The sequence below is a fragment of the Leucoraja erinacea genome, unplaced genomic scaffold (genome assembly GCF_028641065.1).
Source record: "Leucoraja erinacea ecotype New England unplaced genomic scaffold, Leri_hhj_1 Leri_692S, whole genome shotgun sequence".
Taxonomy (NCBI): domain Eukaryota; kingdom Metazoa; phylum Chordata; class Chondrichthyes; order Rajiformes; family Rajidae; genus Leucoraja; species Leucoraja erinaceus.
Genome location: NW_026576611.1, coordinates 26,397 through 40,888, shown reverse-complemented (window position 1 = coordinate 40,888; position 14,492 = coordinate 26,397). Strand labels below are relative to the sequence as shown.

Below are 14,492 nucleotides of genomic sequence, written 5' to 3'. Positions count from 1 at the left end.
CTGATAAGGGGAGTGGTTAAGGGTGGTAAGGTCACTATGTTAAAGGCACATGCACTAGCCATCTACAATTCTGCAGTTCAATTTCATCACCGATCTTTTATCCCCATCCCTAAATCTTAAACGTTATCAACTGAAATGTTGATAGTTCTCTCCATCTTGAATACACCCAACCACAGAGCAACCACATCCCATGTGGGATAGAAAACACCAAAAGCTTTGTAGAGAGAAATGACCTCTCATCTCAGTCCGTCACAAGCTCAGTCATAGCCCATAACCTGACTGTATGCTGCTGACTTCTAAATGGTCCCATCAAAGGAAGAAGTTCCTCAACTAGGCCAACTAGACTCAATCACTTTTTATAGGACAACCTGTTCATCTCAAGAACATCAAGAAGTGATAGTTCCTCAGATTAAAAAGGGGGGCGTGGTGTAGCACCAACGGAGGAGAAAGTAGTCAGAAAGGCCATAAGAAGGTACAAGACGGAATGATGCCAAAACATAAAGACCTGCCACATAAAGAATCTGTCACTGGATTCACAGCTTTCTCTGGAACAGGCAACAAAGGGTGAGGATCAACAATAACACATCCTCCCCTCTGTTCCTTAGTACAGGCACACCCCAAGGCTGTGTTCTTTCACCCTGGCTATTCTCCCTTTACACAAACCAGCTCACATCCCGCCACAGCTCCGTCAACCTGTACAAGTACGCGGACGACTCAACCATCATTGGATTCATCACCAACAACCAAGAAACTGAATACCGTGCACAGGTCAACCAAGCAGTGACCTGGTGCACAGACCATGATCTCTTACTCAACTCATCAAAAACAAAAGAACTCATCATCGACCCAAGACGCCAGCCATCCCCCAAAACTCCTGTGCTCATTAAAGGTGAATCCATCTCCATCACTGACACATTCAAACTCCTTGGAACCCACATCAGCAACAACCTCAAATGGAGGACAAACGCAGACCACATCTATGGAAAAGCCCAGCAAAGACTTTTCCATCTCCGACAGCTCAGGAATTTCAGAGCAAGGTCTCATCTCATGCTCCGCTTCTGTACAGCCATCATCGAAAGCATCCTCACTCCATCCATCACAGTCTGGTTCGGCAGTCTCGACTCACTCTCCCGGAAGAAATTACAGCGCATCATCATCAGAGCATCTAAAATTATTGGCTTACCCCTACCATCCCTTGAATCACTTTACCACAAACGGACATTACACAGAGCCTGCAAGATCATCTCTGATCCTACTCACCCTGCACACTATGCCTTTCAGCTACTGCCCTCTGGGAAGCGCTACAGGACAATTGCCTCCAAAACAAACCGCTTCAAAAACAGTTTCATTCCCACTGCAATTAATATTTTAAACTCTGTACGGTGAGGAATAAGAATAAGCATGGCCCTTATGTATTATGTAATGCGTCTGTTTGTATGTATATCTATGCTATATGTTTAATGTTTGATGAAATGTTGGAACCTGTACCGAGCTGTACTGATAACAAATTCCACCAGCCTGGCTGTGTGGTCATTAAAATACAATACAATGCAAACAGAAGCAACTTGCAAGCAGGACGTACATCAATTATCTGGAAGGAAAACTATTTTTCAAATCAGCAAGGCAGTTCCTTGGACAAGTTTCTTCAAAACTACACAATCTATCGAACCTAGGCAAGGCAACCAAATGGTTTGACATTGGAGATCGCAAAATATGCTTTTGAGGTGTTACCGAGTAAATATCTTTGCTTTGATATTTCTGGGCACCTCCACAGATGAGAAAATAAAGTCCACATTTGTTATGAGTTGACGTCTGTAGAACAAGGAAATGAAAAACGAGGGTGCATCGAGATTGCCCGTGAGGAAAATACATGCAGACATGACAAATTCCCCAGCACTAACCTTGCTAGTTTTGTGGGATGATGCAGACCTGCCCAATGATTCCCTCACTTTCAAATCAATTGCTGCACATTCCTGCAACCAAAAGTCACTGTATAAAAATGTATTCATGAAATGCTTCATTCATCATAATGCTTGGAGCTTGACAAAGATTTACTGTGTGCAATTGCATAAAGACCAATCTTTCATCTTTAGAGCAGCTAGCTTGCTTGTATTAAATGGCAAAGGGATGAACTTGGTACGACTGGGTTAAATATTTATGTAATATCAGATCTTCTCCAGTGAAGCCGAGTAAAGGATGGTCACAATTGGTACTAATATGTTGCACCATTTAAACAAAGAACATAATGCATGAACCAGCAAAGCTTTGCCACTTTTACTAAATTTGCCCTGTGTCTCTGGAAAAGCGAAATATAGAACCGGTTGGCACAGGTGCCTGTCCATCATTTTGTGACTTCAGAAGGACACAAAGTGCTGGAGTAACTCAGTGAGTTACTAACAGCATATCTGGAGAATATGGATAGGTGATATTTTGCATCTCCACCTGAAAAGTCATGTATCCATGTTCTCCAGAGATGCTGCCTGATCCACTGAGTTACTCCAGCATTTTGTGTCCTTTTGAGTATTTTATGTTCTTGTTCTACATTTTGTGACATCATACCCTTTCGTGGAGCTTTGGGAACTGGGTCATATACTCCACATAGGAGTGGAGATTCCAGACTTGCAGCTTCTGACGAATCAGTGGAGTCATCTCCAACCAACATGGTTCTAGCTGGATCGTGGAATGAGCCAGCCCGCTGTCAATCAGGTTGTGCTGCAGTCTTGCAGGCTGGGGCTCGTGAGGTATGAACTTCAAACACCTTCTACCAACGACCAACTGCAGAACTGCCCAGATGACAGGTGGCCAAGATTCCTGAATTAGCATCAGAAACTGGTCCAGGCCGCTCAAGAATAAGGGATAAACCATTTAGAACGGAGATGGGGAAACACTTTTTCTCACAGAGAGTTGCGAGTCTGTGGAATTCTCTGCCTCAGAGGGTAGTGGAGGCCAGTTCTCTGGATACTTTCAAGAGAGAGTGCTCTTAAAGATAGTGGAGTCAGGGGATATGGGGAGAAGGCAGGAATGAGATACTGATTGTGGATGATCAGCCATGATCACATTGAATGGCGGTGCTGGCTCGAAGGGCCGAATGGCCTCCTCCTGCACCTATTGTCAAACCCAAGCGGCCGGGGCCAGGCAGGTATAGTCACTATGGACTAGCTGTGACCCGCCAGTGGACCAGCAAGCAGAGTGCCATTATGTGGTGTGTGAAACTGTAGGCATTATGGCAAGATTTGCTTCTCAAGTATCAGGCTCTTTACCCACTGACCAACTGGCTTTCTTGTGCCTGTCCCTCCCTCCCCTCAACTATCAAGATGCTGGCTGGCTCTCTCTTGTCACTCTACATCCCTCATGTACCCAAGTATCAATAAATCCAATGCAGACAATCTGTAAAATGGCAAGAGTTACAAGTTAAACTCAATTTTGTTCTGATGAATATGCTCCACGTTGTAGGACAAAGGTCACTTCACCTCATGTGTTGAGTGTTTGCGTCCATTGATCGTTGCAGGAACCATTTCCTTCGTGTCTCTAACTCCTTTGCTGCCTGTGTCTCCACCTGGTAGCCAACCACTAGAACAATTGTTGGATTCCTGGAACAGAATTTGCATGCTTTTAGCTGGTCATGTTTGTGGATGAGTAACTTGAAGAGACTTTAAGATTTAATTCAGCCAAAAGCTCAGTTGTTAGTTTTATTCCAACCATCTTTTATCTTTCTTTCTTTAAATTCTGCTAAGATTACCACTAATTGTTCTCTGGAAACCAGGATGGCAACTAAACAAGTTTGAACAAGGAGTGGAATCAACAACTTTGTGCTTCTTGTCTACACATTTTGATCTTCAGGTGAGCTTTGATCCTGTAAAAATGCATAATGGCCACTACAAGGGAGAATTGGACATCAGGGATACATCCTTAGCTTATGAAAGTTTGTTCAAGAGTCTGACAACATGTTCCTGCTGCTATCCACTGAAAGTGAGCAGGAAGATTTTGGGAAGAAATTGGCTTAGAAAACGGTCCTTAGCCACTGTGAGGAAAAGATGGAAGGACACTTTGCATTTTTGTTTATGCAATTTGTTGTGGGTTTTGACCTTAATCACTTCCAAAATGAAAAATAGGGAATACTGGAAACACTCAGCAGGTCAGGCAGCATCTATGGAAAGAGAAATAGAATCAACATTCAGGTTGTAGACCTTTCTGACAAAACCAATCCCCTGAGTGTTTTCATCATTTTAAAAAACATTATTTAAGACTTTTGGCATCTGCAGCTTATATGATTTTCACTGTTGCCCAACCATTCACCCCCTTGTTCCTGCAAAAGGAGAATATTTTCCCTGATATTATTCATATCATCCTAATGGCAATGTCTCACCTCAGTTGATCGCTAGTTTTTTAATTAATAGTGGTGTGTACATTGACTTTGGCAGCAGAGGTATAACAACAAACACTTCAGGATCCAGACACTCTTTACTATTCACTGTAACCTGCAATAACCAAATCAGAGTACATCTCAAGAGTCAAGAGTCAAGTGTTTTATTGTCATATGTCCTGGATGGGACAATAAAATTCTTACTTGCTGCAGCACAACAGAATATGTAAATATGTAAACATGGTACATAACAAGGAAGAGGAATAAAAAAGTTCAATAAATTACAAATATAGTGCAATAATAATATAGTCTTTTGCAGTTCAGAGCTCAGAGCTTATTCGTTGTTGTATTTAAAAGCCTGATGGCTGTGGGGAAGAAGCTGTTCCTGAACCTGGATGTTACAGTTTTCAGGTTCCTGTACCTTCTTCCTAATGCAATGGTGGAACAAGTGTGTGGCCAGGATGGTGTGGGTCCTGGATGATGTTGGCTGCCTTTTTGAGACAGCGACGACAATAGATCCCTTCGACGTTGGGGAGGTCAAAGCTGGTGATGGACTGGGCAGTGGTCACAACTTTCTGTAGTCTTTTTCAATCCTGGACGTTTAAGTTGCCGAACCAGACCATGATGTAACCAGTCTGAATGCTCTCTACTGTGCAACTGTAGAAGTTTAGGAGAATCCTCTTTGACATGCCGAATCTCCGTAATCTTCTCAGGAAATAGAGTAATCCGTAATCTTCTCAGGAGTCGCTGATGTGCCTTCTTTATAATTGCATCGGTGTGCTGGGTCCAGAAAAGATCTTCGGAAATATACACACCCAGGAATTTGAAGTTATTGACCCTCTCCACCGCCGTCCCATTGATGTGAACAGGATTGTGGGTCCTCATCCTTCCCCTACCAAAGTCTTACTGATGTTGAGAGCCAGGCTATTGTGCTGGCACCATTTGGTCAGTCGGTCGATCTCACTTCTATACTCTGCCTCATCCCCATCTGTGTTTCGTCCAACAACAGTGGTGTCGTCGGCGAACTTGATGATGGAGTTCGCACTATGTCTGGCTACACAGTCATGGGTAGAGTGAGGAAAGCAGGGGGCTGAGCACGTGGCCTTGAGGTGCTCCCCTACTAAGTGTTACTGAGGATTAAGTGTTTCTGCCAATTCGAAAAGACTGTGGTCTGTGGATGAGGAAGTCGAGGATCCAATTGCAGAGGGATGCGCGGAGACCCAGTTCCGTGAGCTTGGTATCCTGCTTGGTAACCAGCTTGCAAGGGATGATGGAATTAAACGCCAAGCTGTAGTCTATAAACAACAGCTTCAAATAAAATCAGTAAATGTTTTTATTGTCCAAGTGCTCCAATGCGGAGTGGAGATCCAGTGAAATTGCATCCTCCATTGACCTGTTGTGGCGGTAAGTGAACTGTAGTGGGTCGAGGTTTTTGTCAAGGTAGGAGTTAATTTGCACCATAACCAACCTCTCAAAGCACTTCATCACCACAGACGTTAGTGCCACTGGTCGATAGTCATTGAGGCACGTCACCTTACCCATCTTGGGCACCGGTATTATTGATGCCCTCTTAAAGCAGGTGGGAACTTCAGACCTCAGAAGTGAGAGGTTGAAAATGTCCGCAGAAACTCCGGCCAGTTGGTCTACACAGGTCTTGAGAACTCGACCGGGTACTCGATCTGAAATCTCAACTTGAGCAATAAATTTAATTATTGGTTTTGTCCCATACTGCAAAGTTTTTAGTTGGTTTCAATGAGTCTTGTAGCATGCAACCAGGTCCTTGAGCCCGCCGTATCTGCACCGACTGTCAAGCAAGCACCCAATGACACTAACTCTACACTGGTCACCATGTGTGGGAGGCTGAAAACTGTCATGTCCAGTTTCAGGAGAAGCGTTTTCCCTGCAAACATCAGGCTATTAAACACCACAATAAACTCCAAATAAGCTCCATGGCATTGTTTATAATGGCAATTTCAAACTATTCCAAGCTTCAGCTTTCCATTGCCGTTACTACACAAGCAGGGAGGGGTGATCGTACGCAGTCGATAGCTACAACAAATCCTCCAGTCATTATTTCCAGTTTCATTGAAGTTGTTGAAAATACAAAGAAGTGAACATACCAGATCCTATTTTATTCTTACAACAAATTGTAGCTTTCCGTTCTTATTATCTGAACTGGTAAAAACTCTATTCCTTCTCTGCTGCCGGCTCCAGTCGATCCAGTGGTTTCGCTAGCCTCGTCCGATGTATGTTACGCCCATCTACGTATATCGAAATCCCTCCCCCAAGCATTCAAAAAAGATACAGCTAGAATTATCTATACAAAATACTATAATATACTAACGGTAACTAATTTACGCATTAATGTCTCCGACAGCACTATTATTGTTTTTTTTTATATCTCACACACAAACACTGAGTCTTTTTGTTGTTTATTGTGGTGTTTTCAGTGTAATATGTTTACATATCTGTTGTGCTGCTGCTAGTAAGAATTTCATTTATCTGTTTTGGGACATATGACAATAATATCCTCTTGATTTCCATTAACTCTCTCCCCACTTTGAAAGTTCTATAACTCATCCAATACATTATACTCAATTTTCACATCAACCTGCATGTCTTTGGAATGTGACAGGAAGCCAGAGTAATTGGAAGGGCTGAACCCAAGCCTATCTGCAGCACCACATTGCCACGCTAATGTTCTTCCTACCAAGTTCTCCAAATGTATTAAAGTAACATAGAAACATGGAAACATATAAATTAGGTGCAGGAGTAGGCCATTCGCCCCTTCGAGCCTGCACCGCCATCCAATATGATCATGGCTGATCATCCAACTCAGTATCCTGTACCTGCCTTCTCTCCATACCCCCTGATCCCTTTAGCCACAAGGGCCACATCTAACTCCCTCTTAATTATAGCCAATGAACTGGCCTCAACTACCTTCTGTGGCAGAGAATTCCAGAGATTCACCACTCTCTGTGTGAAAAATGATTTTCTCATCTCGGTCCTAAAATATTTCCCCCTTATCCTTAAACTGTGACCCCTTGATCTGGACTTCCCCAACATCGGGAACAATCTTCCTGCATCTAGCCTGTTCAACCCCTTAAGAATTTTGTAAGTTTCTATAAGCCCCTATAAGAGTAGGACCATGACTCCGTGCTAGTGTAAAAGAAGAAAGTGTTATGTAAGTTCAATTATTCTTGTCTTTCTCATTACTTACATCCATTCTTTTTGTGACTGATTGGGGAAGATGTATCTTCCCATCTTTCCCTTGACTAAAAGTTTTAGCTAGACGACGATTTGGAAATAATATTTTACATTCTTTATTTACCTACCCGGCAAACGAATATTCCTTCCATGGACGAGAGAATGCCATCTATCTTGGACAATATTTGGCTGGTTTTCTTTACGCATGTGGAATTGGCACAATCCCCTTTGTCTGACGGCCATTTGACAGACAAATCTGAGTGTACCAGTTTCATATCCTACATGAATAATAAGCAATTAAACAAATGCAGTTGTACCGCAAAGCAAATAAATTATTTTAAATATATTTTGCACCAGAGACAGGAAGGAAAACTAGTTATGCTTCGCCCATTCCCCTGATGTTGGTAAACTAGTAAGTTGTCCCACATAAAATATCCCTGGGTTGAGATCATTGTGCTCCATGCAAGCAACTGTTTGAGTGATTGGATGCCCCACAAGATTAACTGCATTGAAGGACAGGATTCGCTTGCTGATGTGCTTAGGAAAGGATGATGATCCCAAGTTGAAATTTTAAAGTCATCCTATCATTTTATTTCATGGTCATGGCCAAATCTACGAAATTTGATTCCACAGTCTACCCATGAGCCGACAGATAAATTCACAACCTGTACAGGTTTGTTGTAACTATAGGGTGGCACAGTAGTGCAGCGGTAGAGTTGTTGCCTTACAGCGCTTGCGGCACCGGAGACCGCAGTTTGATCCCGACTACATGTGCCGTCTGTACGGAGTTTGTACGTTCTCCCCGTGACCAGCGTGGGTTTTCTCCAAGATCTTTTGTTTCCTCCCACACTCCAAAGACGTACAGGTATGTAGGTGCATTGGCTTGGTATAAGTGTAATTTATCCCTAGTGTCTGTAGGATAGTGTTAATGTACGGGGATCACTGGTCAGTGCGGACTGCGTGGGCCGAAGGGACTGTTTCCGCACTGTATATCTAAACTAAATTGTAACCACAAAATAACTCGGTCATCATTTAAAAACAAGGCCATCATTATTTCCTCTGTACCTGTAAAGGTAAGGCATTGGACAAGGCAATGATCCAGAGTTAGTGATCGAATTCTGGGAATGCCATTGTAATCTATTTCCATCCTGATGTGAAAGCATCAAATGAATTTTATTTTGCCAGTTAAGCAATGAGTAGCGGAGATTCATTGCTGAAGTGATTTATAAGACCTCGGAACGTAAGTAGCCCATTTGGCCCATCAAGTCTACTCTGCCATTCAATCAAGGCTGATCTATTTTTCCCTCTCAACCCCAATCTCCTGCCTTCTCCCCGTAACCTTTGACATCCTTACCAATCAAAAAATCGATCAACGCCTGCTTTAAAAATACCTATGATTTAGTCTCCACAACCATCTGTGGCAATGAATTCCACAGATTCATTATGCTGTCTAAATAAATTCCTCCTCATCTCCATTCTAAAGGTCCATCCTTTTATTCTGAGGCTGTGCCCTCTGGCCCTAGTTTTTTCCCATTACTAGAAACATCCTCTCCAATTCTCATTATCAACCTGGATATCTAATTTTCACTGTTAACTAGATTCTAATTTACATTTAAAAAATAATAATAACACCAGATTCTGGCCTTAGTGTCCATCCATCAATAAGCACTAACATTTACATTTCAACTGCCTACACTTTTTATTCCATGTTAAGCCACCATTAAACCCTATCAGCTGGCTCAGTGCCACCCATTGTACAAAATACAACATTATTTTCCTAGTTTTTAAATCTGTCTTACATCTGAATATTACTAAAACTCTCATCTTGTTTGTTTGTTAGTATGTCCGTGAATTGTCTGTGAGTCTGAACCTGACACTATGCCAAAACAGGTCAAAATTGCGCTAGTGTTTTTGGTCCACCTTACTCACCATTATCCTGTGGTGTGTTGTATCAAGTTTCATTCAGATTGATAGTATATTTTACAAGTTATTCACATGTTAAATGTTACAAAAACGACTTTGACAAAAATCTCTTCCATGTGCACTGGCCGTTAGCAGCGTATGATGTCATAATGGGATCTCATTTACATAAACTGTCCATCAGCAGTGTTCCACCCCACAATGACATTACAATGGGATCTCATTTACATTTAAAAAAATGTTATACTAAACACAGCAGCTTCCACCTCACAATGATGTCAAGTGGGGTAGGGAGGGGAGAGGGGTTATGGAGTTATGGGGTTAGGGAATGAGACGGAGGGGAAAGGAGAGGGAGGGAGAAGTGAGGGAGGGAGTGGGGGAGGGGAGGAGGAGAGGGGAACGAAGAGGGAGGGTGAAGAGGAGGGTGGAGGGAGTGCTGGGGGATGAGGCGCACTTGAGGAGGGTTGCTGTGACTCGTGTCACAACGGGGATCTCTGGCGTCACAATGGAACCCCGTCAGCCGCGCCTGCACAGTTGGGGGCTATGGGTGAGTGGTGGAATATTGCATTCGGAGCCCAGCCCTCCCGTGTGACCGGGACCCAATGGGTCCCACTTGGTCTAGTAACTCTATAAAATGTTCACGTTTATCATTCAATCATTCTCTGAAATCCTTTGGTCCTCCAATCTTTTCTGTGCCTTCTCCCATACCCCTAGCACACCTCAACCCCCACCTTGTTCAACATTACCTGTATTCTTGCTGCTCCCTGAAGCTCCCTCACTAAATGCACCTTTACTTTCTTCAATTCGAAAGCCCACTTTCCCCACTGGTTACTGTCCCATTAGTTCAGGCATATGCTCATTTGAAGAGTTTTCCCCTTAGTGAAGGGACGCAGCGCATGTTTTTAATGTTCGTCATCATGCCATGCAACTTTTTGCTGATTTTCTCTCACGTAGCAAAACAAAACAGCTTTTAGCATCTCACCAGGATAACATTAGCCAGCATTTGCATGTTCTGCTTCATTTCTTTTTCTTTCTTTTCAGAAGCGTCTTTCAATGCCTCCATTTCTGTTTTCAACATTTGGATCACAATATTAGTTTGTCTTTCCTAACCAAACAAAAAAACAGTGCAAAGGAGGGATGGGTTCGGAGGGGGAGGGAAGAGAAGAAAAAATTTAAAAGTCGTTCATACTCATTGCGTGACTGAAATGATTGACGGCAATCTGCTACAAAGCACCTACATAGGTTTTAGGCTCCTGTGTGGCACTTTTAGCATTAAATTGTGGTACTATCTCACTGCATTATAAGAACAACCCCATTTTATATATTTTTTAAATCCCAGGGATGGCTCAATGGCCTTATTTTAGATTCTATTCATTCATTTGAAGGGTGTAGGTTATTGCCAGCAAACCAGCAGTCACTACCAATCATTAATTAGCCTCTTTAAGCCACCTTCTTGAACCCGTGCAGTCCTTCTGGTGAAGGTGATCTCACGATGATGTTGGGGAAAGAGTCAGGATTTAGACCCGATGATAATGAACAATTGGCACCATGTTTCCAAGTCTGGATAGTGTGAGACTTTAGACTTTACAGCACGGAAACAGGCAATTCAGCCCACTGATTCCATGCTGACCAGTGACCACCCCATACACTAAAACTATCCTACACACTGGGGACAATTTAACACATTTTTTTCCAAAGCCAATGAACCTACAAGCCTGTTCATTATCGGAGCGTGGGAGGAAACGGAACACCTGGATAAACCTATGCGGCACAGGGGAACGTACAAACCCCGTACAGACAAGTACCCGGATCTCTGGCGCTGTAAAGGCCTTGTCCCTCTGTGCGAGCTAATTCAAGAGCTCCCCCGAGTTAAAGAAAAAAATCAAACTCGTGGTAAGCACGTAGAATGTACGTAGCGGGTACGTCGGAGCTCGGGACGTCTCTTGGCGGCTCGTAACCCTAACGGCAGGTACTCGGGAAGCACGGTAAGCTTGTGGAGATTTTTCAACATGTTGAATAATGTCCACAAGCCCCGAGTACCTACGAGTGGCTATTACCGTAATTCTCCGAGTTCGAATCAGGGCAAACTCGGGAGAGCTCTTGAATTAGCTCATACAGTGGGACAGCCCCTTAAGGCAGCAACTCTACTGGCGTTCCACTATGCCGCTCCTGAGGGGAACTTGGAGGGAAACCTGTGGGTGTGATGTCCCCTCGTCTTAAGAGGTAGAGTTCATGGTTTTGGGAGGTGTAAATTTAGGAGGTTTCCAACACTTAAATAAAAGGACCCAACCTGATTGATTATGCATCGGTTATATTGAAATACAATAACCTAAACTGTACACTCCCAATAGTGGAAGAAGAGCAAAAAGTTCTTAATTATAGCTGATTATAACAGATTTCTCCGGTTGCTCCGTTTCCTGCCACATTCCAAAGATGTGACAATTAAGCACTTAAGAACTTATCATGAAAATAAATACAAAAAAAAAAAATTATGACTTTAAAGTGGGAGGTCAAACGATGTCAGCTTGACCAGGCTCAATTATCTCTCATCCTCTTTCATCACTTCACCCAAAGATTCTGTTTTGAATAGTAGCATATAACGCACCAAAACTGTTGTGCTGTTTTTCTATAAAATTATCTAATAAAACAGCTATCCGCAAACAACAGAATGATAGTGAGAGCATACTTTCTCCTGATGCTCCGTTGTGAGTTTGTGACATTCTTTCTTCCACCTCTTGGCGTCTGCCATGACCAGTTTACTTTTCCTAATCTCCTCCTCAGTGACCCGTTGAAGTCGGTGGTTCTCACTTCTCACCGCAGCTATATCCTTCGTCAGGTTCTGCGTGCGGAAGTGGTCCCTGTCGGGACGTGCCCGCAAGACTTGACCCTCGCTGAGGGCTTTACCACAGTCTTTGAACTGCTCCTTCTCTGCGATTCTTCCTCCTCTCTGGCTGTTGTACACATCCTCGTGGGGAAAAAATTAAATAACTTTTTTATTTTGCTCTTGCATTTTATTCTTAACTTAACAGACAAAAATCTGATACTGATTAATGCAACACGAAGAAGTGGTCCAGAAATTTGTCAAATAATCATGTTTAAGTGAGTGAATGCAGAGAAGTCTAAGGCTGAGGCAACTCTAATTGGAATAGTTCATGTTGTAGGAGTAGAATTGGCCCATCAAGTTTACTCCGCCATTCAATCATGGCTGATCTCTGCCTCCTAATCCCATTTTCCTGCCTTCTCCCCATAACCCTTGACACCCGTTTTCAAGATCCAGGTTGTGTAGGAAGGCAAAGATGATCAAAGATGGAAAGGCCAAAAGTGTGTAAGGCTGGATGCAGACAGAGTTGAGGAGTGCGAGGGATTAGAATGCAAGGATGGCTCAGTGGCATAGATGTAGAGTTGCATCCTTACAGCGCCAGAGACCCAGGTTCGATCCTGACTACTGGTGCTGTCTATATGGAGTTTGTCCACCCTATCTATGCCTCTCATCATTTTATATGTCCGATGACGTTAAAATGTTTGAGTTGAAGTCACTGAAGAGAAAACAAACAAAAAAAAAAATTAAAGTTCTTCAAAACTCTAAAATTGACCAAAGAGAAATGGGTAGGTAGAGTGACAAGTATGACAATCTGGAATTGAATGGCAGGGATCAACTGGTCAGGAGCCTGGTAGAAACAAAATGGAGACTGATACCGAGGGTATAAGCTAAACCTCCAGTATGGTTTTTCACATGGGTTCAATGGGTTAAATGACCCTACCCCCAGCATCAACCTGTCATCCCCATAAACATACCCCTCACACAGTACCAACTCTGACAGCACATTGAAAATAGGGAGTCTGGGTGTGAAGGGTACTAAGGGTAGAGAATAATAAAGTGGTAAACAAAATCAGTGAACAAGGTCACCTCTCCAATATCTTTGGAGTGCAGAAGGTTAAGGGGGGACTTGATAGAGGTCTTTAAAATGATGAGATGGATAGACAGAGTTGACATGGATACGCTTTTCACACTGAGAGTAGGGAAGATTCAAACAAGAGGACATGACGAGAATTAAGGGACAGAAGTTTAGGGGTAACATGAGGGGGAACTTCTTTACTCAGAGAGTGGTGGCTGTGTGGAATGAGCTTCCAGTGAAGGTGGTGGAGGCAGGTTCGATTTTATCATTTAAAAATAAATTGGATAGTTATATGGACGGGAAAGGAATGGAGGGTTATGGTCTGAACGCAGGTACATGGGACTAGGGGAGATTATGTGTTCGGCACGGACTAGAAGGGTCGAGATGGCCTGTTTCCGTGCTGTAATTGTTATATGGTTATATTATATGGTTATTGTAAATAGAAAGTGTTAGCGTGGAGAGCACAGGCAAACAAGTGGAAAAGTTGTGAAATGCAGAGAATTGACCAGATGACCTGGTTTATGACCTTTCTCCCGCCGTTTTATGCTAATCAGGGATATCCCGCCTTGCCCATGCTCCCTGCAGTTTAACGAGCTCCATTTGTCTCCTTCCCAGTTCTGAGGAATCATTAGCTGTGTTCCGCTTCCCACCGGACACAGTGCTACCTGCTGAGTATTTCCAACGGGTTCGGTTTTTAATCCACTATGTCTGGATGTGGATGTCTGGAGGGCCATCCGACACCATGACCTCCCACATCTGACATCCAGAACAGTATACTGCTCTGACTGCCATTCTCCCGCCTTACCCTGGATCTGATACTAGTATAATACAATAGAAACTGCTGGGAGAAATCAGCAGGTATCTGACTCACAACAGCTGCTCCCTCGTGACCTTTAAACTGCCCTTTATTATATAAACAAAAAGCACTGTACCTTTAGCCCACTGTACCCTTGGCTCACTGTACCTTTACTAAAGCACTGTACCTTTAGCTCACTGTACCTTTAACCCACTGTACCTTTACTAAAGCACTGCACCTTTAACCAGAAAGCACAAATGCTAACCTGATGTTGCACCCAATCAGCTGCTTCCTCTAGTCTGCTTCCACC

General features: G+C 43.1%; 2 protein-coding genes across 2 annotated transcripts in view; both read right to left on the bottom strand.

Moving 5' to 3' along the window:
- Positions 1 to 533: 533 nt before the first annotated feature.
- LOC129694498 (uncharacterized) lies at positions 534 to 13,966 on the bottom strand. Its single transcript, XM_055631213.1, has 6 exons — positions 12,177 to 13,966; positions 10,473 to 10,595; positions 7,699 to 7,848; positions 3,471 to 3,590; positions 2,560 to 2,811; positions 534 to 545 (listed from the first exon to the last, which is right to left on the bottom strand). The coding sequence occupies exons 1-6, from the start codon at positions 12,237 to 12,239 to the stop codon at positions 534 to 536; spliced, it is 720 nt and encodes a 239-aa protein (XP_055487188.1). The 5' UTR covers positions 12,240 to 13,966.
- The window catches only part of LOC129694497 (uncharacterized), a 20,874-nt gene continuing 18,894 nt past the window's right edge, over positions 12,513 to 14,492 (bottom strand). Inside the window, exon 4 of the mRNA XM_055631212.1 lies at positions 12,513 to 12,533. Within this exon, the coding sequence (XP_055487187.1) occupies positions 12,513 to 12,533 (21 nt within the window). The remainder of the gene's footprint in view (positions 12,534 to 14,492) is intronic.